The sequence below is a fragment of the Bombus vosnesenskii genome, unplaced genomic scaffold (genome assembly GCF_011952255.1).
Source record: "Bombus vosnesenskii isolate JDL3184/JDL3185 unplaced genomic scaffold, Bvos_JDL3184-5_v1.1 scf7180000016274, whole genome shotgun sequence".
NCBI classification, from domain to species: Eukaryota; Metazoa; Arthropoda; class Insecta; order Hymenoptera; family Apidae; genus Bombus; species Bombus vosnesenskii.
In genome coordinates, this window is record NW_022884343.1 from 1,189,603 (window position 1) to 1,216,798 (window position 27,196).

At 35.4% G+C, this 27,196-nt stretch overlaps 1 protein-coding gene and 1 long non-coding RNA gene across 3 annotated transcripts in view; both read right to left on the reverse strand.

The window, feature by feature from the left end:
• Window positions 1-3,115: 3,115 nt before the first annotated feature.
• Window positions 3,116-27,196, reverse strand: part of LOC117242611 (probable cationic amino acid transporter) — a 63,104-nt gene continuing 39,023 nt past the window's right edge. Inside the window, exons 4-13 of one of the 2 annotated variants that reach the window (XM_033509429.1) lie at window positions 19,919-20,127; window positions 10,749-10,920; window positions 9,484-9,667; window positions 9,116-9,240; window positions 8,508-8,761; window positions 8,172-8,414; window positions 7,625-7,769; window positions 7,438-7,531; window positions 7,223-7,350; window positions 3,116-6,754 (exon numbers count right to left, since the gene is read on the reverse strand). In XM_033509429.1, the coding sequence (XP_033365320.1) occupies window positions 6,429-6,754; window positions 7,223-7,350; window positions 7,438-7,531; window positions 7,625-7,769; window positions 8,172-8,414; window positions 8,508-8,761; window positions 9,116-9,240; window positions 9,484-9,667; window positions 10,749-10,920; window positions 19,919-20,127 (1,880 nt within the window). In that variant the 3' untranslated portion in view covers window positions 3,116-6,428. The remainder of the gene's footprint in view (window positions 6,755-7,222; window positions 7,351-7,437; window positions 7,532-7,624; window positions 7,770-8,171; window positions 8,415-8,507; window positions 8,762-9,115; window positions 9,241-9,483; window positions 9,668-10,748; window positions 10,921-19,918; window positions 20,128-27,196) is intronic. The other variant, XM_033509428.1, reaches the window with a different exon arrangement.
• LOC117242614 lies at window positions 25,461-26,081 on the reverse strand. Its single transcript, XR_004495300.1, has 2 exons — window positions 26,012-26,081; window positions 25,461-25,915 (listed from the first exon to the last, which is right to left on the reverse strand). It is a non-coding gene; the product is annotated as an uncharacterized LOC117242614 (long non-coding RNA).

Sequence of the window (27,196 nt, forward strand, 5' to 3'; positions counted from 1 at the left end):
AGGTATAAAACTACATTTTTAATCGAGTTCGTATAGAAAACACTCTGATTTTTTGGCAGGTAGGTATGTCACAATCTTTTATGTCCTCAGTCGATAATAATATGCAACAAGGTGTTATCATTGATTAGTAACATAGATTTCTTTGGCGGGTGATAACGCAAGGAACTTCTTTAGCCTGAAGTTGTTGCCTTACACTTCTTTGGTCTAAAGTTGGCGATGTGTGTAGCTCTGAGATCAGTCACTATATCTACAAATCAAACAAATTTTCATTTACAAAGAAAGTTAAGAAATTAAGAGAATTAATCTGGCAGACCAGTGCCTAAGACGGTAACGTGGCCAGCTACCATCACGAAACCAGAGTTTCAATCTCGTTGTGCCTGCACTTTTTTTAAAATTATTACATATGATAATAATTGACTCTATTCGTCAACGGCTTCAGCCGCGGAAACTATCAGATACCCATAAGAACACCCAAGTCAAGCTGAGTTACTTTTCGAGATTCTTTCGGGAATGTTAGACATTTCATTTTTCGAAAATAAATCTACAGTTGGTTACTTTCTGAATAATCACTTTTATTTTTGATCCTTATCAATATTAAACAACGTAGTTACGTAAGGGTATATATATTACATGGAAAATTCTGTCTTCCTAGTGCGCATATATCTTCCCAAGATACCACGATTTTCCCCGAGAGAAGAAAAAAAATTTGTATTTCGATAATTACACCGATTCACACATTCTCCGATCTAGTTCTCCCTCTCACGCTCAACCTTTCACTCTCTGTCTCTCTTACTCCGTTATCGTTTGTCATTTTTCACTCCTCCACACTGGAACATATTACTCAATTTTCACATTGTTTCTAAAATTATTAACTTTAAAGACGACTCAAAAAGCTTCTGCATTATTCAATTCAAAAACAATCAAATTGACCTCTCCAAATAATACTCAAACGATATGTCTTTGTCCGATTATCTATTTTCCTGCAATGTTCTTTGTTTTACTCCTTATCCGTTCCCGTAACAAGAAACGTATCCTAACCTCAAAACAATATAGAATTGTAAATATATAATACTGTAAAATGTTAAATATACCGAATAAAAGTTGAATAAATAACGAATCTGATTTCTTGTTTCGTCCAGAGTGTGGGTGAACCATGTATCATCCAACCGAATGTATGGAAGGACCAACATCGCTCCACACGATGTACCAAACGAGATAATTCCCCACTTTTGGTGGAGGATGCACGATCAGAACTCTGAAAAGCGAGTTTCCATCGAGATACCCTCGTTTTCGAACGAAATTTCAAGAATTTGTCCATATATGTAGAGAACGAAGAGAAAGGGATCTGGATGGGAACTCTGTGGTCACTTGGAGGTAGAAACCGAACGGGAAACGAAGAAAACTAGTTTCTTCCCCGTACTGGCGTCACTTCCCTATTTGCAGCAAACGAGAAAAAGAAGCGAATGTTTATTCAAATGGACGCACACGATCCCTCTCGCCCGTTAAACGCGTTGGAAGATAATTCTCATCGTAAGCTGCGCCACTGAACACGTGACTATAGTTTTCTAACACCATTCCGCTCTCTTCTCGGTGTTCCGGAGTAATTTACCGCAATTTCGAAGTACGCTTTGTTCGAGCATGGTGCTTGATGAGCCTGAGTGAACCTAACGTTAGTCGATTCTACTGGAAAAATCATTTTTCTCGCCTGTTTTCCTTACGAGAGAACGAGTAGAAGAAAAATTTGAACAACACGTCGCCTTATGTTTCCAATACTTATACAATCACACAAGAACATTTCTTTTTAAAAATTGTCAATCAACTTGATAAGAATTTTTGGTAATTTTATGCTCTTCTTATGTATGTTGTCAAAAAATAAAAGTTTCTTCTTTCTAGGGAGTTTCTGAGATTTTATTCGCGTTGGTAGGAAGATGTCAGAGGTTCATCGAGCAGCCATACGTCGCAGTAGGCCATTTCCTCCTATCTAAGAATTTGAAAGACTAACTAAAAAAGCAAAGAGCAAAGTGCCGCGTCGAGATTCCGCTTTTGCCGTCATTATTCTTCTCCATTGGTTTGTAAAAGAGATTCTCGAAATTTTACGTTCCACGAGAAAAAAGAAAGATCAAAAGTTCTCTATTTTTTGGGCTCGAGTTATTTCTAAGCCTTGTTTGACGATCCAGGGATTTTTTAAGTGGATGTGCAGGCACTGTTCTTTCACAAAATGGAACCATTTATCTTCAAACAACTTCAGCTCCTGGCTTTTTCCCTAGCGCAAAGGTCTAATTCGTTTTGTGGATCGATAATTACGCTATGGTTTCCAATCTTTCATTCTTCAACGAGTATCAACAATCATTAACCATTTTCTTTTCTAATATTCTTCTATTAGGACGTTAGTCATAGTGATATGTATTCGGTTAACAACACAAACTGAGAATGTACCCAGCCGGTAAATAGTTTGACTTGGATTTAAATCAAATGCTACCAACTGTTCAGAGTATATTAAAGCTTTTTTAGACGAACAAAGTTGATAATATGTCCAGTAACTTGATTGCTATGCCTTCTAAGGAATTTTTCTTGGGCAATTCCCTTTTCAAATATTGTTCCAGGGATTAAAAGTGCTTTGATGTTATTGATACTCGTTCAAAAACTGTTGTCGGGGATGTTCAAAGATTGCTAATCAATGCTGAATAAGCGGATATTCGGAACAGCGATCACCGCTCAACTTAGATCGAAGCATATGGGGGATGAAGAAGACATTTTCCCCTAATTATGTTACTAGTCCACATTGAAGACTCGTGCCTTCCTTAATCGGTCTTCCTTTTTATATTATCTTAATTGAGATATGGTTGTACTTTGTTTTCAAGTAAATTTTTCTAGAATCTTTCTAACCTAACCTAGTAAACATAACAAAATCGATATCGTAGTTAAAGTCATATTTGGAAAATACTGTTTGTTACTCTTCTTCATCCGCCGATAAGCTCCTAATAGCAACGTTACAGGGGTCGGAACTGAAAACTAAAAAAATCCTAATACAGCAGCCTCGTTCTTGGATCGATCGATCCGCGATCGAACCTATAGATCGATGGTCGCGCATAGAAAGTATATCTCGTCATATATATATATATGATACATATATATATAATATAATATAATATAATATATATATATATATTAGAAAAATTTTTTTAACAGACGCATTAATACTTAAAGATAAATGTTCAGATCAATCTTTCATTCTTCCGCGACATTTACTCCCACTCTTGCGCTCTCTTCTTTGATCATTCGTTCCACTACCAGAATTTCACGGTTTTTCCCTTGCAAAAGGTGCAGACTGATATGTGAATAGATCACTGATCGATATGTAGATCCGATATGGAGATCCGAGAATAGAATAAATGGAGAGACGTAAATTTCTCAAGCTGCCCCCTGTAGCTGTCTTTCCTCTGTAATTTCTTCTTTCCCTTTTGCCTTATCACTTTTCCACTTGCTCATTTTCCCAATTTTCCCATTTTTTAACTCTTCTATTCAGTTTCTCAATTTTTTCACTTACCAACTTTTCTCACTTTACCCAATTTTCCTATATTTTTTATATTTAGTTAGTATCTTCCTTAGCCTTATCCTTGTCATTTCATACGATTATACCAGCTTCCTTTGTTCTCACAATTTTCCTCATTACAATTTCTTCTCTTTATTTCCCAAAGCAAAATGACAAATACGATCATCGAATGGACGTTTATGATATTCCAAGAGTATTCTCTTCTTTGTAAATTTTAAAAACAAACAAACCTAAGGTTGTCGGTAATATATCCACTAGTAACAATCACAACTCTACTCTAGAACGTAAGATACATAAAACCATTTATAAATAATAACAATTAAGTGGTCAACAGTCGTTGTAGGAACTTGTCATTATTAGAACTGGATGTTCTCTACTGAAGAACATTTATAATCAAATAACAGATACCATTTTCCTATGGTGCTCCACAGTAGGGCACCCCAGAGCTGAGAATTTGTATCAATTTCAAAATATCAATAATTTCAAATCTACATATTGCTCTCTCTTTCTGTGTCTCTGTCTTTCTATCTATTTATTTATTTAATTTGCCTGTTTGTTGATGCATACCAGCCCTCTGCAACTCCCATAGAACCCTATTTATGGTGTCTAGCAGGGGGCTAACAATCTTTAATCGAATATGTCCAATGGAAACGCGACTTCACGTCGCAATTCCAGTTTAATGTACAAGATAAGATTAAAATTCCTCTTGTAAGATTATAATCATATAATTCTAAGCTTTCTTCAAGATTGGGAAAGACTAGATTTAGGCAAGATCCAGTTTCTTTCTTTCTTCATATTTTCTCCGCCATTTTGTTTCTTTCCATCTTCATCTTCTACTCTCGTGTTTTCTTCAACTCTCAGGAACAAAGTTTCTTCGTTACGATCGTCTTGTTCTTTAATTCTTCTCTCTTCATCAATTAGCTGCACGTCTACACGCATCTTTCAGCAGATAAAATGCTCTCTTGGAAAACACAAGTGTCGCTTTACACCTAAGAATGGTAATGGTTGCGCTTCAACTTCTTTTTGGGGCATACCAAATTTATACTTATTTTTATAACGTATGAGAGTTTTTGAGAAGTAAAATGCAGAACTATGACTTTCATGGATAGGGATCATCATTTTATATATTATGTGTATATAAAGTTCAAACACATTGCGCAGTTCGTTTGGATGATGTTTAGACTTTGATCAGCAAGGTCTTCGTCTTTATCATATTGGCTTCTATAACGCATCCCGTCATTTGCGGGTCTTCAGTTTGCTGGTATCTATCTAAGAACAACATGTTTCTTAATAATACTAATTAAATCTAACTTACACCTAACTCAAACAAAGATCAATTTATTCAGTTAATCGAGCTCTCAACCTGAATGAGTCATAAAACATGTATATCCAAGTAAACTGTCCAATATTCATAAACTTTATGTATAGACAACATTAAAGATAATAATCTCTGCGTTTTAAATACGGTATTTTCAGATTTTATTCGTCGAAAACTACCACATATTATTAAAAAGGTAAAAAATTCGGAATGCTCCAAAATAAAGTTTAGCCATGGTCTCTCCCCCAACTTCTATTTTTGTTCTTCTTCTTCATGATTCCGCCTCTGACAGCTCTGCCTCTCATTCTCTCGCACTCTCAGACTCTCCCATTCTCTCGCGCTCTCTCTCACTTTTATACAACTAGAATAATAAATATTGCCGCGAAAATTATTTGCTACATTCGTCCCAAACAGTAGTCAACAAGTTCGCCCATCGGAGACTCGCGGTTCCGCTATTTTTGTTTCTGTCTTTACCTTTTTTCGATTCGGGGGGTTCTTTTGAATGATCATTAAAAGGTGGATTATGCTCGACGATCGATTAGGATGGATTTGGAAATTGACGTTTCTCAGTGTGGAGAAGTGAAATTAGTAAGGGAAGCTCAGAATTTCGAAGCAGCACCTCCTGCACAATCGTCGAGCGCTTATCGAGAAAGATTCTGGGTTTCTATATCCTTTTTTTAAAAAAAAAACCAGTTCGTGAAATTTCCTCGTTAATTCTTCATAGAAGAAACAAATGATTAAATCATTACACTCTACTCGAAGAAGCATATGCATCAATTCTCTTTCAGCCATCTTAAATAATAAATTTCCAACTTATTTGTGTCGGGCATCCTAATTTTAAAATCAACAAAATTGTTTTAAAGCAATTCGAGATCAAACATTAATGCATATTCTGCATTAATCATAATATAAATTATAACATTAAAGAAATCTCTTTGAAAACCAATTATCTAATTTATCTGTTTACCACTGTAACCTTACAATCAATGAAACTCTAATTTTACAATAGTAAGATGCATCAGTTCACCATTAAGTATAACATAATCTAACCTTAAAAGACCTTTCAGAAGCAGCTATCCAACTTATTTATATCAATCATTCCAATCTCAAACAATTCTCCAATAATTATAACATAACCTAACGTTAAAATATCTCCTTGAAAAGCAACTATCCGACCTATTCCTGTCAACCATCATAATCTCAAACAGTCCTCCATTAATCATAACATGAACTTAAAAGAACCTTCTTGAAAAACAATTATCCAACTTCCTCCTGTGAACCATCCAAACCTCAAAACCAATGAAATATTTTCAAACATAATGGCACTTAGCAAATATTTAACTTGTGTATTAGCTAACTAAAAATTATAAATGAATAGCCTCGCGAGTACCAACTCCATAGTCCCTCGCCTCATAACCTCTCAAAGGCCATTATACACCGCGAGCTCCGAAAGGGTCGTTTTTTTACGCCGATGAACGCTCGACGCCGGTCAGGCTCGCATAATAATTTATCTTCATATCATCAAATATATATATTTATATCGGCGCTGGTAGCCGCTCAATCGTCCCAGGTGGGGAAGCTTTCGTGGTCGATGAACAGCGATGATTGGCCAGCAGTTTCTGGCCTTTGACTTGGTGTCCCACCGAAGTTCGTGCTGCCGAACACAGGCTGCCCAAATGCATCTAGTTGCTGGCCCTCATAGATGCTGCGATCAGTCGTCGTGTACGACGGATGCGTTTGTTGTTGTTGCGGTTGTTGCTTTTGTGTATCTGTTACTGTCAATTCGATGTTCCCGGCTGACACACTTTCCTCTAGATTCTCCGAAGTATTTCCCTCCTCCAGGCTGCTGTGCTTGATACCGTAGTAGAAGTACATGATGAAACCTAGGATTGGTTATAGATTAGGTTATGTTAGGTTTTATAATTTGAAACTTTAGAAACTTGAGAAAGTTTAAAATGTTATTAGGACATATTTAGACTAGGATACCTTAAACGTTTCTTATTAGTGATTCTAGGTAATCAATAGGATAAAATAGATTAGGAGTAGAATTATTATTAATAGGAATTTGACATTTCTGTGCATTTATGGGAAATTTAAAGATACAAAAATGTATTAGCAGTTAATAATATGAAGAAACATCCAAAGTACTAGAATATCCAAAGTACTGTACATATTACATAAATTATTACTTCTGGAAGCTTTAGGTTGTAAACCAGATATCTAATAAGAATTATATTTGGATTTTGCATTAGCATTGCACTAGCTTACAAGGTGCTTACAAGATGCAGTATCTCTTCGAGTAATTATGATTCAAATTGCGTTAAAGTAAAAAAGAAATTTGTTAGGTTTACCGAGAATCATCCAGACAGTGAATCTGACGAGTGTCAAGATGCTCAGCTTGAAGATGAGGTATATGTTCACAGTGATAGCAATCGCCGGTACGAATGGAAGTCCCGGTGTCATAAACATTACGCTACTTCTAAAAATGTTCCAATTTCACAATAACTGAGTAAGAGAATATTTAGTTAAAGTTTAAGTAAAAGTTCTATTTCGAATTGAAATTTACCTGTTTTGTGACTTTCTACTTATGGCAAGCAACACTCCAATTATGGCAAAGAGGAACACGAACATCATTATTGTTGTGAACGTTCCCATATTTCCTAAAATGAATAACGTTAGTATTACATTATTGATATCGATTGGAAAGTTGAAAAAAAGGTGAAAGGTTAAAGGTTTATTTCTCTGTGGCTCACCCATGCCGCAAACTATAATCAAATCGAAGATGAGGATCAGCAAAAAAAGTACGCCGACTAATTTCATGACGTAGCGACCAGACGCCTCCGTCGCTGGGCCTCTGTCAACCCAGGGGAAGATGGCAGGACAGAGATATTGCGCTGCCTAAGATAACAAGACATTTTATATTAGATATCAGAATAAACTCCAAATTAAATTTTAAAAACGAAAAAATTACAGATTAATTATTATACTTATACTATATACTTTGTACACTACAAAAATATTTAATTCAAGAAAAAAGGGAAAGATTCAATATTAAATACTGAAAGAAGATTCTAGAATAAAATTATAATTGGCAATAAAAAATATGTATTACTTTAATAGAGTATAACAAAAAATAAATAAAATAAATAAAATTATAGCTAGAAGAATAAAACAGTATCCTATAACGTTATAATCAGGAAAAACAGGAATGTTGCAGAATTATAATTAGGAAAGTAAAGAATATTCCAGAATTATAATTAGAGAAAGAAAGAAACATTTCGAAGCTTCTAAATTCTATACCTGCAACCGACGTTGGAGGTAATTCAAAGGTGGTCCAATTATTGGCGTATTTCCTGGATACTGATGCGTACTGCCACAACCGGAGGCAGCTGCAGCTGCATGCACACTACCGTAGAATTTATTCTCAGTTCTATCACTGACTAAATATTGGTCATCTTTACCCAAACCAACTTCATCCTCCTCTGCACCATAAGTGTCATCCGAGTCTGGCGACGAACTATTGCATCTCCTCACTCTTCTTACCTGAAGAACAAGCAGTTCATCTTTGACTGTTCATTCGTATAAACATTTTTATCATTATTGTCACAACAGTGTTCATTATTCTTGCAACTTTACCATGATACGTTGGCCACTGTTTGCTGCAGCTAGATCTGACTGTGTAGCCTGGACAGAATTCAGCGCAGTAGTTAGCTGATCGGGTCTCAGCTCCTTTCCATAAGTCACTTGACCATTTCCCTGATTTTCTTTAGTTGGCGATCGGCAAGGTGTTCTTAAACTCTGTGGTAGCAACTCTACAAGGTTCGTTGAGTGAGGTTGATAACGGAGAATCAGTACACAGGTAGACACCAAAGTGTACGCTAGTAGAGTACCTAAAAATCCAAGGACAAAGAACATTTTAACTATGTATTTGATACTATATACGAGGTGACTATCTCGCTGGAGACGTCAAAGAAGAAGCTGCTGATTGAACATTGTTTCCACCTAAACAATGACTGGAAACCGTTCTTATTTTTAACTCTTCAAGGGCAACTTCTCCTTTTTGTAGCCTCAAGCGAAGAAAGTCGCTCTGTGTTTTAACTATAGTTTAACGAACTATTAACCAGATAACGATAGATACGTCTACTTAAAGAAGACTCGATATTGAAAGAATTAACTGGTTCCGGTTACTTCGATTCTTTACGGTGTGAAGGAAGAGGGAGAGCTGATTTTTTTATAGGACTCACCGATGGACATCATCTCTACCAACACCTCTAATTGAATAAACAGCGCAGCCAAGGCTGCACACACGCCGGAAGTCAGTGTTGCTATGACTGGAGTACCTGTTGCTGGCCACACTTGGCTCAGAGTCCTAGTGACCATACAAAAATACATCATTAGAAAGTGTAGATCTTACGAAGTGATCATTAATGAAATATACAAAAGGACATTTATGAATTCTCTAGAAAATGTATTGTCTATTTTGTTCTCATCTTATTTAGTTAATTTCAATTAATATTTATTTTAACTAATACCAATTCAACTTTACATGGAAGAAGATTTAAAAACGCAAATGAGTCGAGTCTTACCGACAACGCTGTCAGGTCAAACTTACCTGAATATAAGGCCATCCTGGGCCATAGCATAGACTATCCTAGGCATGGGAAACATGCTACCAAACATGGAGACTGTCAATCCAGCCAACGCACCAACTGCCACGATATATTTGCACTTGTATGCTCCAACTTGACCAAACATCTCCACCAATGCTGAATCTTGATCTACCTCATCGTATGGCACTGAAAAAAAGAAGTAGAACATTCTATCAGTTTCCCACCTAGTACCTTTCTTACTTCTTCTTACTTTTTCCCTTCTTCTTTTTTAGGCTGTTTTTCTAAGGACTTTTATCAGCAGACTGTGTTAAGAGAACTGCCAAGTATTCGCGTTCGAAAAATGTAAAGGTTGGCTTTTTAGAAGCATCAATTATGTCCGTTATTTAGAAGCATAACGAACCGTGCCTGTGTGACGAGGGTAAGCGAAGGATCACGTGTCGTTGAAGGGTGGCCAGAGATGCGTGAAGGGAGGTCAAGGATGGCCAAAGGCCTTTTGGTCGACGGATGACAGAGTTGAAGCGAATAATCTGTGGAAATGCCATCACTTGCCTGTTAATAATTAAACTAGCGTCATTAAATAACAACTATTCAGTCTAGAACATCTATAGAATGTTGTTCTCGTAGCTATATTTATTTTGTTGTTTGTTGCAATTAAAGCAAACGTCAAATTGAGATTAGAATAATTTTCAAACTTCTGTGTTAATAATGTTAATAAAACTAAGAGATTGAATTCATAAAATAATCGAATATTTGGTTACTCCTTATGCTGCACTTGTAAACTATTGTTGTCACAATTATATTTCATCTTGGAACTTATACCATTTGTTTGAATGTAAGCACTTAAAGTTTAAATTAAGACGATGTTAACACTCTTGCTTTAGCATGTTGCAAGCCATAATATATTTATCCAATTGTTCACATTTGCTATAATTCAAGATACAAAAGAAGAAAGAGATTAATGTTTATTAAATTATATAAAGTTTTTTAAATATTAAAATTAAGAAATTTCATTTTTCTTTATTCCCTCTAAAATAGTATTATATATATATTCATTATTGGCAGTTGTTTTGTCATTTGTTATGAAGACACAGGCTGTACAATTCCAAATATTTCTTCTTTCCACGAAAGGGTGAATTTAAATTGAAGCTTAATCTTTTAATTGGAACTCTTCTACCTTTCTGTTTTTGTGTTTCCTATGTTTGGTCCTGTTTGCAATCTGAAAATTGTAGAAACAGCAGAGAGTAAAGGGAACCGGACAAGTACTTACCAACCAGCGTCAGCATCATGCTGGTGGTGACATAAGCGGTGAGTATTATGATTAACGAGGCGACTATAGCGAGGGGGATGCTCCTCTTCGGGTTTGTCGCCTCTTCGCCGGTGGTCGCTATAATATCGAAGCCGATGAACGCGTAAAAACACGTCGCTGCACCGGTGAACACCTGCAACAAGTATATTGCCTATTAATAGGACAGTTAAAGTCAGGAATTCCTGTTCAGACGTGTGTATGAATGTGTGTGTGTCAACAGCACACGATCGTTTCGTTTTTTCTTTCTGAAATATTTATCGATGGATTTGTTCTAGTTTGCAATTCATACTTTCAATATCCCCAAGTGGAGAATTTGTCTATGGAATAAATTTTTAAAGAGTTCCATGTACCCTTGGTCTGGAAAATAATTCATAGAACATTCTGAAAGAATGACACATTCTACAATGATGAAAATATTCGTAGAATATTCTTGAAGAGTTTCATATTCTTTAACTTAGAAGGTTAACCTTAGAATTTTCTAGGTAAAACCCCGCATTCTTTATTTGAGAATTTATTCAGGGGATATTCTACAGAAACTTTATGTCACCGAATACGACATTTTGTCTACAAAATGTTCTGTAACAACGGTATATTTTTCAACTAAGAATTTATAGAATAAATATCCTGGAAGATGATATAAAAATTGTATGCTTTCGAATAGGCGATTTATCCATTGAATTCTGCATCAGAATTTTGTTATTAATATCTTGTCGAATTGAAAATTTATTATCCCTTCGTACAACGTGATGGGAAATTTATCTGAAAAGTTAAAATAAGATACTGATCACATTCTGGGTGAAGCTCGATCGCGAACAAGGGGGAATAATTGAGGATGAGAAATGTTTTGCAGCCTGTTAGGGTTGGAGTTCTGGTGAGCAGAATGACAAACGAGAAGTTGTACTCGTTTCGTTACTAACCTCAACATGTTGCAACGTTTCTGCACAACCGTTTAACCTGCAATTCTGGCTGAGACTTATTTCGCAACGAATTGAAATCTAACTCACAATGAAATATCGTTGATAACTTTACAAGGAATTTAAATCTGATTTACAGTCCGATATACATAGTATAAATGTACGATAATATTCACAATTAATAATATGGTTTCACTGAAATTTTCCAATTGTGAAAATCATAGGAGCCTTTTGGACAACTCGACGCTTGATGATTAACAAAAAGAAATGATTCTTTGAAGAATTTTCTAACAACCTAATATTTAGTAATTAATCTATGAGAGAATTATTTAGGGATAAAATAACTATGCGATTGAAATAACCAGATACTGGAATGAATAAATCAGTGGAACAATGGCAAAGGATATTTCGTTACTTGGGAAGAGTAGATCCCCAAGACGGGAAGGATAGAAATCGGCAAATTAAGTTGCTACCTTAATAAAAACGTTCTTTGAGAGCTGAAGAGTCTTCCAGGCCTCCTTTCAACGCGGATACTCCGTAGCCCATTAAATTTTTCAAGGTCCCCTAATGTCGTTATGAATTCTGATGTCGGCAGCTTCAACGAAACTGAATAAAATTGAAAACTTAATTCAATCTCGTAGGAAACGAAACCCGAGCATTACGACCATCTTTATTTCATAAAAGTGACGAATCGTAAACTGGAATAATGTTACAACCTTAGATACTAAATTGGATGTGAAAAAAGGCTACCGCTATCGATCGAATTATTCTGAAAATACTAGGGATCTCTTCTAGAATTCTAGAAATTATACTTAACGCTCCGTCTATAACCTTATCTTTACTTGACTCTTTACGTCACGTCGTCTGTACATTGGATCGTTTAAGTCCATACAATTTCTTTTATAGGTTTCTTTGAAAATCCGAATCCCAAAATTCTCGAACGTTCTTCCATGTTTGTAGAATATTATGTGATAGTATTTGTTTGCTACATGTTACTTTAATCTTCTTAACGGAGGAAAGACTTAAACAAGAAAGAGAACGATGCAGTGTGTAGATGTTGGAACGAAAAATGAGTATGAAGATGAAATAACAAAAATTTCTCGCTGGAATAGGAATGGAACAAAATCCAATTGAGAGGAACTAAATCTGAAGACGAAATACCACGATCAACTGGATCACTGTGAATATCCACGGAATACTAAAAATCGGATTTAAAAACGAAATCCCTAGGAATTGATCGAAATTATATTTTATGGGGATTTCTTTACTCCGATAGGACGGGAAGAATAGAAGGGGAATAGAAGTAGATTAGAATGTAATTCAAAGCAACTAGATTGAGAGCAACTAGCTTTTCCCTATTAACCGAATCGCCGTAAAAATCCCTAGAATACTGGGGATTCCTAAAAACTGATCGGAATTTTATTTTCTACGGCCATTTCGCGTGTTTCTTCCAGCCGAACGATCGAATGAAATAAAAAGGAGTAAAAGATAGGAGGGAAACTAGTTTAGACGGACAGGTTTATTCGTTCAAAGTGTTCATCGAGGAAGGAACTTGGCAAGTTGAAATGTTAACAGGTTCTATAGGATGACTTCTTTTCTTGGAAGAGAAAAATCTCGTGAATGTTTGAGAATACACGCTTGACCCTGTAGTATTTCGCCTCCGCAGTTCTCTCACGCCCCCATATTCCAAGCACCGCCCACGTAAAGCCTCGAGTGGAAATGCTCCAAGCAGAGAATGCATTTCCTCGTTAAAAAGACACAGACATCTGAATTTAAACGGGCGTAACCCCCCTCCAACCATTCGTCCTGTAGCCTTCGTTCTTTTTTCTTACGCTTCGTTTTATTTCTGAAATTTATTACGTGCTTTTTGCGTGGAGCTAAACGAGCAAATTTGTAGGTTATGTTGGAAGCAAATGTTACCACGATGAAATACATGGTCGTACAAGAGAACGTTAACGAACAAAATGGCTCGCTTTTAGCGGAGCAAATTGGCAGATACAGGGATGTAAAACCAAAGCCCCTCAAGGCCCGAAACAACAAAGGAGGAATCACTAAAGAAAGTAATAGAGTAAATTCTACTAAATAATTATACTCTATTAAATTAGCAGAAAATGTTGCATCAAATTGTATGAAAATATATTTGTTGATGTTGTCAGTTTTAAGTAGAGTAGACAACATTGCTTTATCGTAAAAAATATCTTTATTACAAAAATATACCAACCAAAAGGATATATTCTCATTAAGCAGCTAGGGAACGAAGTAATTAAGCGAAACAAGAGATCAGAATACCAAGCCAAAGGCAAAGAGGTAGCCACTTCCAAAAAGTTAATATTCCTAAAGAAGACTTTAATCTTTACACGAATATAACATTTCAATCAGAAAGATGACTGTATATTAAGATTTGTAATTTTTAATAATGTTTGTTAGCTATCATGAATACGTCAAAAAGTAGAGTTTCATTTGCAAATAATAAATAATAAATAAATTATTGTTAACATCGTTAAAACGATCTTTATTTCAATAAGAAACTTAATTCTTATTCACGATTAAAACGAATATTTTGACTTTCTATTTATTATTTAATAGGGAAATAAAATTTCCCCTAACGCTGAACGGAGGAGTTTCAAAGTATCTTTGGGTCGTTAAAGAATCGCGATTCGTCCGTATTCTTATTATTCCGAATTAATGACGGCGGTTCGGATGGCCATTGACCTACAACGCACCTCTTTATCCCCAGTTGTATTTGCAAGAGACCTTAACAGGGATCGAAGTTACAACAAGAGAAACAACTATAGAATTCCCGCGTCACTGTTCGATGGACATTACGGAATATAATCAATCGAAATTGCTCGATGGTCGACAGTCAGCCCTTACAAAGGGGTGGTTTCAGAGGTGTGATCAAAGAGAGAGGAGGTAGTTAACGCATGCATTAATATTAATCGAGAGGTTGACACAAGCAGTCTGCCGTGACCTCTCGAGCAATTTCCGGCGTGGGGGTGAGAAATAGGAAGGGACGAGGTCGCTAAAGATTTGAAAAGCCACCCCCAGAAAACCCACGCATACTCCTAAGGTCAGATAGAATGCGCGTATTAACCGTTTCTGGAACGTTGATTTCTCCAGGCATTTGAGAATTTGGCGAATTTCCATGGAAAGGCGAGGAGGAAGTATGATTTTGAATAGGTTAGGAATAATTTAGGCAAACGAATTAGTGTGTACATACCGCTGGCTCTTTCATTTCTAGAAGATTAATATCTGAAGGCATTGAAGAAACTGGAATCTGCAGCATTTTAATTGAAACTCGAGGAAAAGTTTAATTTTGTGTACGTTAGGAGTAATTCAGAAAACCGAATATATATAATCTTTAAGGATGTTTGAGAATCTCGAGGATTTTCATTGAAAGAGGAGAAAAGAAAGTTTTTTATAGATTAGCAACGGTTAAAAAAACTTGATACATTTGAAAGATCTCTAATGACAATTAAGGATCTAGAGAATTTTTGTCGAAAATTAGAAGTTAACTTCCTTAATTTATATTTCTGAATTTAATTTCTCTAATTAAATATCAATATGTATTCTTTTATATTTGTTTATGGTTCTAAGACTATAAGACTGTTATAGGTTAGGTTTATTATAAAATCCTTCATATAAGTTAATATCTTTGCCGCCATTTAACGCATACAGCTTTGTGCTTGAAAGAACAATATTGCGCCATAACCATAGGTATTGTTGTTATTATTATCATTACATAATAAACGCCCTTTATGTGCAAGATATTTCTCTCAGTATGAAGTTTTGCCGAAAATAACTTGATGGCGCATCGTTTGCGTCATTAGACGTACCGCAGAAAATCCCTATGATGCACAGGTCACGTCACTAAACGCCTAACAGAAAATACCCATGACGCATACGTTGCGTTAGCAGGCGAAAGTGTTAATTTAACAAAGCCAAGCAATATTAATAACATCAACAATATCGGACATTTAACAGAATGGGATTAAAGACTCGTTCGGATCTCTTCGGAAAAACGTCAAAAGAAAATAGAATTATAGCGGATAACCTACGTTCACTTTATCCCTAAAATTTATTTTCGACCCGCACGGATGCATATTCAGCAAAGTTAACTTCACTTTCGTCAGGTTTTCGAAATTTTATACAAACAAGTTTTAACTTGGAATATTTATCGAAGAAATGGTAGAATCAGGTCAATGAAAGGTTGCTTTCTCGGTAGGGGCGAATAATGAAGTGGTATGGGGTGGTTTTTCCAAGGCACGAACAGGCTTTTCAGGGAAAGTAACGCAAGTTGGAAACGTGACGATGAAAAATTCACGTTTTCAAGGGGACACACACGGTCTCGGCGACGGAAATATTCATCGTGGATCGCCGATAAACACGCGATGGGGGTTGCTGAGGGGGTTGAAAAGGGAAAGTATCGCGTGCATAAATGCCAGAATACGACTAGGCAAACTTTTTCTCTTTTTAATTAATAATTCACGACCGTCGACACTTTGGATCGCTGACGACCGACACTAAAAACATAACGTTTGGCTGAACTTCGTTTTGAGGCAAATTTGTGATATTTTTTTTTTATAACATATGGATAATTTTCGACGAGTAAAATGCAAAAAGACTGCTCTCAAGGCTCGAAGATCATTATCCTAAAAATAATGCATGTATTATAGCTCACTGTACTGTATATTACACTTTATGTGAAACTAGTATTTCTAGATACTACTCGTAAAAAGCAACATCATATGTCATGAAAGGAAATCATAAATTCCGTATGCCACGTAACGCAGTTGAATCTAATTTTTATTTTGAAACAGTGTGAAAGGGAGGGCAAGCAGAACGTTAGAAAATCGTCATTTTTCACATCGCCTGGAATTGAAAAATTCATGCACAACCTTAAGACTGTGTCTCCCCAAGGAAGAAGAAACGTTCTTACCATTTCCCTGAGAAACGATGGATAAGTTGTTAAAAATTAAATCCAAATATGCGAACATGACAGTAATCGTACTTACCTAAGCGCTATATTTCATCTTGCTCTTTTTCAGATATTGAACGATTTTCAAAAAGATGAACGAGCAGAGTCAGTTGATAAATCGACTAAAGTTATCGATGATAAAATGACTAAAGTTTTAAATCGACCAAAACCCGAGCATATTCTTACGAACACATGCGGATGCAAAGTCGTTGTTCACGTTGTTGGTTGCTGTTCGCATGTGACAATGATATTATTTTGGATTCGCACGATTCGCAATCTGCAATTGATTTGGTCGCTAATTTTCCCATTCTAACTACTTTCAAGACGGTTTTAGTATCTTAAACAAAAGGGCAAAATATAACGCTTAGGTGAGCTCCATCACTATATCTCATCATTCACAAGTTTCTCATCGTTTGTTCAGAAAGCGACATCTTTTGTTCCTTGGGAAACACGTTTGAAGATACCGCATGAATTTCTCAACTCCGGGTGATACCACAGTTGGCCATTTTTGAACATTTTTCTTCGATGGAAACGTTTCATTGAGAAACACGAAGATAGAAAAACCTGAAAATGATAAAATGCGGGCGTTGTCAATTTTCTTCTATTTATTCTGCTTTTCAACGAGATGAATATTCCAATATTTACCCGTTTCAACACCTCCGACGTCCTTTGAATAAACGTTTCGCGAATCCTTCGGGATGAAGAAACTCCGCTGCACCCACGGGATATTTAGTATCATGAATATTGTCTTTTTTCGTTTGCCTCCTATCTGCCCCTTGGTCCCGTGCAAAAATGCTACTCTGCATGCCACGTACTTGAGCAGCCATGCGTGTAAAATAATCCAGTTATCGAACAATGAAATTTTACTAAAGTTTGCTCTTGAAAATTGCAGGAAGTTCGAGTGGAAGAATGGTTGTCGAGTGGTTTGAAGAAAATGGAGTGGTTTAAATGTGACTCGTTTCTATGAGGAAATACCTTATATCAAAAGAGTTATTTTCTGTGAGGTGTAATAATGTTTATATATATATATATATATGTCTATTTGTAAATGTCTATTTGATGATCTTGTTAGATTAGATATATTGTTTAATTAAAATCTTATTGGTTAAGAGGAACTGATTATAGATAGCATAAAATAAAACTAATAGATACTGGAAATTCTATAAAACAAATTAAGTAACGCGAGATGAAGATCGACAAAATTCGAGATTTTACTGGCTAAGGGGAATCGATTATAAATAACGTAAAGAAAAATGAGATAATAATTATATTATAATTCGAGATGAGATAAAAAATACTATAAATTCTGTGGAACAGATTAATTAACGTCGCATAAGATGAATATTTAAAGAAATCTCTGATTCGATAGATTTCTCGCCTGGCAAATGAGAGGATTACGGATGATTTTCGAGAAACGACTACTTAACGAACGATATCCCCATTGAAACCTAAATAATGCATCCCCGTGCTAAATCCAATTCCATTCGTACGGGTCACACGGTTCCCGGCTAGCGTGGATTCCCCGCGAGCCGTGAATCCGAATTCCCTTTCTCCGTTTGTCCACCTGATGCACTGTACGGTTTCACCGGTTTCGTTGAAACCCTTTCGACGCAACAAGTTTGCCATTGTTCCGTGAACCGCGAGTGAAAAGCTGCCGGAAATGGACCGGCAACTCTGCTTCCTTTCAAACACCTCGCGCTTTCCCACACTTTTTCTTTTGTCCCTCGCTGAGACGAGATGCTGAAGCTATTCGATCTGGTGACAGAATCGCGTAGATTTCACGATATTTAACGCTAACTTTACAGGATTATACGGCCAGTTTCAAAATTTAATTGAAAATTGTTCATGCATTGTTGTATCTGTTGTTCGTCTAACTTTGCGCAAATTCTTATATTATCCGATTAATCGATATCTCGATTTATGTAAGGATTTACATAAAGTTAAATACCTTTTATGATAATTTACATAAATTTATAATAATTTACATGAAGTTGAAGTTAAGGACAGCACCTGGTACGATTAATGTTGAAATATTCGTACTTTTCGATATTTAAAATTCGTAGCGCGAATTTTTGGAAATCGAATATACAGGGTGGTTGGTAACTGGTGGTACAAGCGGAAAGGGGGTGATTCTACGCGAAAAAAGAAGTCGAAAATATAGAGTAACGATTTTTCGTTCGAGGCTCTGTTTTCGAGAAAATCGACTTTGAATTTTCGCTCGGTACGCGTGCATTTCTTCGCGTCTCGTTATAACGGATCTCACTGTAGATCGTTGTCTCGATGGAAAAATTTAAAAAAAAATTTTAAAAGTAAAATTTTTATTCTATAGTTACCAACCACCCTGTATATTGACTTTTTCATTTATGGAAGACTAATATCTGAAAGCATTCAAGGATATAGAGGATTTTAATTAAAAGGTGACGTTTGATTTTGTATAGGTTAGGAATAATTTAAGAAATCGAATATATACTTTTTCATTTATGGAAGATTAATCTCTGAAGGTATTCAAGCATTTAGAGAAGATACTTCCATATTTTTGTCTGATTGAATTAATTGGTGGATGAAGTTAATAAGAGTTAGATCTGAATGAATTTCTGTCGAGTTAGGTTAAATTAGCTTTGTAGATCAGGTTAGTACTAGCATATGCAAGAACTGGTCTAGATTTGGTACAATCCACATTAAGTTTGACTTGATTTATAATTAGATTTGCATGAAAATTGGACTTTTGTGTTGAAATTTTAAGTTAACTAAAATTGTGATTAGCTTTAGGTTAGGTTTGGTTATTAAGTTTGTGTCGTCTTTAAATAAAGTCCTAGTAACATTCCAGTTAAATTTGACATAGCAAAGACTGTGATTATTGAGGTTAGACCAAGCATGCATCCAGTTTCGTTTAAACTGAAATTAGTTTTTGGTGCAATTTTACTTAAATTTTGATTCAATTCGGCTAAGATTCTTTATAGTATCATATATAGTAAATTCAAAGAAGTTTGTATTTACCTTGTCTTTCATGCATTACATTCGATGAAATTAAAAGCCGAATAACTCTTAAATTATCCATTTTCTAACACAACCTTAATACCTTTCTGTATAAAATAAAAAATCTAGAGTTCTATTTAAAAAAAAAAGCTACCGATGGCCTTAAAATCTCCTCAACAAAATGAACTCGAAGAAAGTTTTTTCCATCGTTACATGCACTCCTTGTAATAGTTTAACTTGCATATGCATTTAAAAATACTTACACCACTCCAGTCATACGGAAAGAAGCCGTCGTGCTCGTTCCAGTTATCGGTATCCACGTAGTACATCCCCGCCGTCATAATGAACACCCAAACGGCGAGATTGATGGCGTTTAACACGTTATTGAACACCAATGATTTCTTCACGCCTGCGGCCATTAGCAGCATCATCAGTAGGGTGATGACGAATGCGAGGAAATCGGGCGGTCGACCTTTAACAAACCAAAATTATCTCATTCGTCGTCGTTTATACTCTTTTCGCATTGGATCGTCGAACGAATTCTCCTCAAAAATAATTCATTGCATATATACGTAAACCATAAAGATCATTGTTATAAATTAATTAATGTTAAAATAGGAAAGTCCGTGGTATCGAAATGAAATGTTTGTTCATTTTTTTGCATCTTTATTAAGCTTGGAATATGTGCTATTGAAAAGTGTCATGCTAATTAACGGAACCCAATTTGTGCCATCGACTAACGAGACCAGGGATATCGGACTTAGTGGAACGTTTCCGGTTCACTTCGTCTCTGTAAACCATTCTCGATAGCTCGAAATTTCACCCCTTCTGACTTTTTGAGAGTCGATTGCTTTCAATCTGAACCATTCCTATGCACAACCACGATACTTTTCATACTTTACGAAGTGTTAGATATATTACATAGGGTGTCGTAAAGATAGTAATAAACATGGTATGATGGATAAGACGACGATTCTATGTGAGAAAATAAGTGAAAAATGTTGAGTACAATTTTTTCGCAGGACGCTTTCTTCCGAGAGAATGAAATTTGAAAATTGATCGGGAAAGATACAGGTTATGTGCAATTTTGTATCTTTTGTTCCGAGTCCTCATTCGAGTGAAAAAATCCTTTCAGGTAGCATCACATTTTCACCGATTTTACCATGATTATTGAGACACCCTGTACAATATGATACCATTTGTTCAATTTCAATAATATCTGAACAATTTTTCAATTTTTACGATTTTAAAAAGATATTCTCTTAGAAGGGATCTTGGAATCTAAATAGTTGGCAATCATGATACATAATACTAAATGTAACAACTTGATCCTCAAGAAGTCCCTAGAATCTAATTTATACGAAGAGTTACCATAATAACGGAAACAACGGCAATACTCTTCGAAAGATTCTTCAACAATTTAACAATATAAAAATAGAGTAGAAGAATCGTGACAGAAACATAATTTTCGATCGAACGAAACGAGGCAAAGTCGCTGCATTGATGGAAACGCGTCGAAGGGATCTCAATTTCCGTCATGGCGGCGTTAATACCGAATTGTTTCCTTTACGTGTTCCCTCATCGTCGGTATTTCTGTAGAAAATCAATTTCTGCATTTCAATCGTCCAGTATCTTCATCCCCTGCAGCGGTTGACCGTCTTCATCCCTTGATCGTTGTTTTATTTATTTCACCAGTCCCTTTTCCTCCCCTCCCCCTACATCCACACCACTATTGTCGATTTTGCATCCATTCGTTGGATATGAATTTTACTGTGCTCTATTTCTCGTCCGTTTTCCACCGAGACATTAACTTCGATTCGCTATATTATTTTTTCACTTCTTTTTTCCATTATTCTTCCCTTCTCTCTTTTTTTTTTTTTTTTTTTTTTAGTTCTTTTCTCGAGATCGAAACATTGTGACCCTTCCTGGTAAAATTGCTTTTCCTTCTTCTCTTTATCCTTTCCTGCTTATTTTTCTTTTTTCGGAAAAGTATAATGAGTTTTCTAACAAATGAAATTCTCTGTCAGAACACTATCGAAATTAATCGTTCATTTAATTCCAACTTACGAGAAACGGTAGTGGACTGTCTTACACCACTATGATTCCCAACCCCTTAAATAATTATCCAAAAGATCTTTGCTATTATTCAAAATTAATATATTCTAATAATTATCTAAAAGCTGATTGGTATTAGGCTTGGTGTCCAATATCGAAAACCATATACTTTTCACTATACACATACCCTATAAAAAGCAGAAAAAGAATTGTTGAAAAGCTATCAAGTTACTCGAGCCACCAGGACGTGAAAGAAAAAAATATAGAAAATCGATGTGTATGATGGAGAAGCGAAAATGTCGAAGTTAAAGAGAGGACTTCGATCATCTTGGGCGAACAATGATAATGGCAACACCTGGCAGAGCTTAGGAAGTTCGTCCTGCGGAACTGGAAGTCTGTTTGATCGAACAATATATCGTCGAATGGCGCATTGGTCCGCTTGATAGAACAAAGAAGACAATTCTCAGAGGGAATCTCCTAGGTTCCAATCGAATCGATCATCAGTGTGCTCCATTGTACTCGTTCGAGGAACTGAAGACTTGATAATGTGAAAGTTTTCGGCATTATTGCAAACATGGATTAAATCTAACATCGGTGGGGTTTGAATCGAACCTGTAGTATTTTGGAGGTTAGGAATTGTACATTGTACGAATTCATTGAGAATCTATTTCATAATTTGAATTTTACCAATATTGTTATTCAGTAACATTAAGGATTTATTTCTCCATCTGAAACAAAGGCTACAGTTCCATTTTATACCTAACCTCTTTAGGGATGAATTTATTAAGACTAAGATTAAGGTTAGGAAAGTATATGTTTATCAAGTATTGAAGTAAACCATTTTTATCCCATTTCATGGTTACATTTTTTAGAAGCTAATTTCCCAAGGTTAGAGGAAAATGGAAAGAACAGATGTTTAAAAAGGAAGATTAATATAACCCAATTTGAATAAAGAAAAATGTTCAAAATAGGAAATTAATATAGGTCAATCTACAGATGCCTCGTCAATCATCGACCAAAATTCCTCTAATCACCGATCAAATAGATTCTCCATTTTCTACTGAAATATTGAACAAATGAAACCTAACGTCAAAAACGAATGAAAAGAAAAATGTGAGAAATCAGCGAAAACTACGAAAGCCCCTCTTCATCCTAGGATACCTTAGTTCACGTTATCCAGCCTCTCTTTAAGGCTTGTCCTCATGAATATTAAGTTCGAATAGCGTGTACGTGTTGGATACGTGAATCATGGATCACCCAGTGTATCCTTGGCTGCGAAACGAGGGGAAAAAGCGGCGAAGGGTCGCCCAGAGAAAGAAGGGAACCCGGGGATAACAAAAAGGGGTGCGAGAGGGGCGCTTGCGCGGATCAAGTCTAGCACCTGTGGACCTCATCGATCCGAAACGAAGCCGAGCACTTCGATGCTCTTTAACCTGCCCACCTGAACCCATTCCTCTATTCTTATTCTCTGCATCCGGCGGATGTCGGATTCTTCGTCTTCTCTCTTATTGTAAATCGATCCTTTGATCTCTTCCTAACCTCTAACACTGCAATTGGCAGATCTGATTTCTAAACTCAATTTACTCCTTTGGATACAATTCTGTGGGGATCCTTGAAATATGGCAGCTTATAATTAAGTTAGGGTTATTTTTCTTCAAGAATAAATTGAATTTGGTTGAATATACACTGTCACTCATAAATATATATATAGGATACTTCATCTGTAAAAAATAGTATGTGTATTTTATCGGAGTATACAAATTTCATGACAAATTATAGCAGCACTACAATTCGTATAGAGTCACTAAAGTCTAATGTAACTATTAAAAATGTAACAATTAAATATTATTGTTGTACTAACATCGAAAGTCTTTCTATCAACTTCGAAGAACACTCTAAAGCGATTTTAAATCCAAATTGGATCCTGTTAACAATAGGTTAGCTTTGTTGCAGAGTAAACCTTATTTGAATAACCTGAGACTTCAATGGATTTTGGTAACATTTGGAATTTATTAATACCGAAAGAATTGTCATTCTAAGGTCATTCCAAGATCATTCTAAGCCCAAATTGAAGCCTTATTAAATATAGATTATATTCTATTGCAACTTGTTACAGAATAAATCTTCTTCAAATTAACTTAAACTTCTAAAACTAATTTAAATCTGTTAATGACGAAAGAATAAAAATACACATTAGGTATTTTTATGAAAAATATGACTAAATGTAATGACGTGGATCGAAATCTATGGAGCACCCGGTAGATTTTACATGGCTGAGACCAAGAAAAAAAGAAAAACGAGGAAAATAAGTTGGCACTTCTTCCTTTGTTCTCCGATGGGACTCCTAAGTACGACCCAGCTGCAAAGTATCTAGGAAGCGAAGTATACGTGGTGCATTCGAATAATGGCGGACGCACGCTTCGTTGAGAAAACTGGCTGAACCGTTACCATCTGCTGGGACGATGAAATGGCAAAGGTGAAGACGTTAAGGAAATTCATTCAAGGATCATCGTGCAAGGAACTTTCATCAGCCAGCTGGAAATATACACAAAATGTCGCTTTTCCATGTTCTCACTAGATTTTTCAATGCTTTGGTTAAAGCAACCCTTGGCGAACAGAGACACTTCTAAATATTTCACATGGAAGTGTGTCAGATAGTTCAGATATTACTATTGCTTCAGACAAACATAACCTAAAAGATGAAGCAACATAATAGTAGTTAATATTTGACATGTTTAAGTATATTTGAAGATTTGAGAAGAAAATTGGGTGGAAAATCATGGAAAAATGCTTTTTGATCGAACGTAAACTTGAACTCTAAGTAAACACTTGACTGGATTGGCGATATTTTATTATACATAGCCACAAAGATTATGAGAAATAAACTAATTGCAGTTAATGAAAAATTGTGATTTATCCTTATTTTGAAATACTTCTTGGTGAAAATAAACAAATCTGAATACTTTGAGGTTATGTAGATTAAGTTTACATAATTCTAATTTCCCATAAACCTAGATTTATCACTATTACAGATAATCTAACTGAGTTTTTCCACCAAGTTCTCCAATAGCCTCATGACATAACCATTGAAACTATCGTGTGTGAACGTAAAGTGTAGTCAAAAATTTGCAACGACATTAAAATTTTGCTAAGAACTGTATCTCTTGGACGATGAAACCGACCCTCGACGATTAAAAAGCGGGAAAACGTGCCTTATCGGCAAATCGCAGGTCTTCGTGACTCGTTAAGCTTTTTTTGCGTTGAAACAATTCAAGGCAGGAAACAAAGAAGAGTTTCATTGTTTGCCAGGAAATATTCCTTTGGCCTCGTGCACTCGAGAGCCCTAACTTGATAATCGTCGAGCTAACGAAGTATCAATTCTTAGGTTATTTCTATACGTGGAACGGTTTATTGTCCACCATGTTTGAATAACCCGAACCTATTGAAAAAATTCCCTAGCTAAAAAATAGATACGATATTACTAGTCTTTATTAAAGAAACGTAGTTTGAGTATTATTACATTATTATAATTTAGGAAGTATAAAGTATCCAAGAATATTATACGTCAGATATTTTATATCAGGATTTAAGAGAATATAAGATTTTTATTAATCTTCTAAATTAAAATTCAAAGGAAACTCTTTAGAAGTAAATTACGAATACAATAAAGTTGTTTTCCACGGAAAAAGCGTAGTTCATAAAATCTCAAACATTCTTCTCCATATTTTACTAGAAAAAAATCCACAGCTATAAATATCAAATAACCAACCTTTATTAAACAGACATAGCTTAATTTACATAAATAAATTTTGATGAACAAATAACTTCCCTTATTAAACTGTCATGAATGAGTGAAAAATTGTAAGATATTAAAACGGAACACTTCGCATATCGAATGTACTGATAAACCTGTCATTATTAATCGTTACTTATTGCATTCCGGTATTCTTAATTTATTACAAGCAATGGAAATGTCCGACTAATTTATGCGCAAACCTTTTCCAGTTTCCTTTCATTTCCCCTTTTCTCTTTTTACATTTCATATTTTCACCGCGTTCGGTTTCTAATTTCCGGCCTTTATATCGTTGTTTCTACGGTTATGTTGTTTCAGACTAAAACATCGTTAGCGAAGATCAAACTGCCATCTTCGATTAGCTCAATCGCCATGCCGATGTCTTCCATTGTTTCTTCTACCACGAGTTTTCCTGAAAACGATCCGATAAAAGAGAAATTCCGATATTTCTCTCGTCTTTTCTCGGATAGAGAAATTTCCCATCTTATTTGTCTCACGAACAACTAACCTGTGTTCAACGATAGCTGAATGATGGTAATTCTTCGATTTTGTAGGTTATATTTTATATCACATATTTCTATATATATATATATATTTATTAACTATTTAATAGAAGTTTCAATGTCCGGCTGAGCAACTTTTTACAATACTGTTTGTTAAAAATTTCCAAGAAGATATAGAGAAAATAATTTATTGAATTATTTTATTGTATAATATGTGTCATATAATGTTGCTATTTCTGTATTCAAAGGTAGGATCATATTAGCTATTATTTTATTCTTTGGATAAATCTATCACACCGTTCTGAGTCGAAAAAACATTATTACACTTTCTTACATGGACTAGGGATAAAAACAAAAGAACATCTTAAACCTATCGATTATATCTAGAACTATCTTCTAGTTACTATTCATTGTAACTAGCGTATCTACATATGGATGGCGAGCACGAACTAGTGTTGCCATTTTCAACATATGAAAACACTAGTCTGCGAGGCAAGAGATTTTTGACCATCGTCGCGAATAAATAAAAATAAAAGGAAAAGGGATTAAAAAGGATTTGGAACACGGACAAAAAATATGGCTGGAACTTTTGTACTGGCGGGTCGATTTGGAAACAGATGGCTTCGCAAATGGTGGAAGGGAAAAACAGTGAAACAAAGAAAGGAAGAAAGGAATTCAAGCTTGTTTCACAAAGAGACAAATGGTGGCCAGGAATATTGAACTGAAACGCGTTGTCTGTTTTTTCATCTCTTATTCTCTTCGTCTCTTTCTATTTCCGTAGAGGATTTTTAAACGATCTCTGTAGTATTCTATCCTACAAAATCATAAACGCAATCCACTTTCCAATTTTTCCCCTCTTTTTTCTCACCTTTTCCCGATAATTAATTTTTTTAATCGATCCTTTGTAACGCGAATTGGAACTGCAACGTATCGTTTCAATATGTTTAAAATCATTTCAGTATGCTATGTTATACAGTTCCTAACGTGTAGATTCTTTGAACGAGAAAGTCATTTTTGAATTTTAGATTTTCATCGACTCTTTGCCTGGAATTAAATTCAAGGTAAATTTGTACACTTGTATGAAACATAGAATAATTTGCTATAAATTAAACGATCGTGTTATAAATTTACAATTTCAGTATATTTCATTTAGAATTCTCCCTGAAAGTAGCTGAAATTAAAGTTAAAAT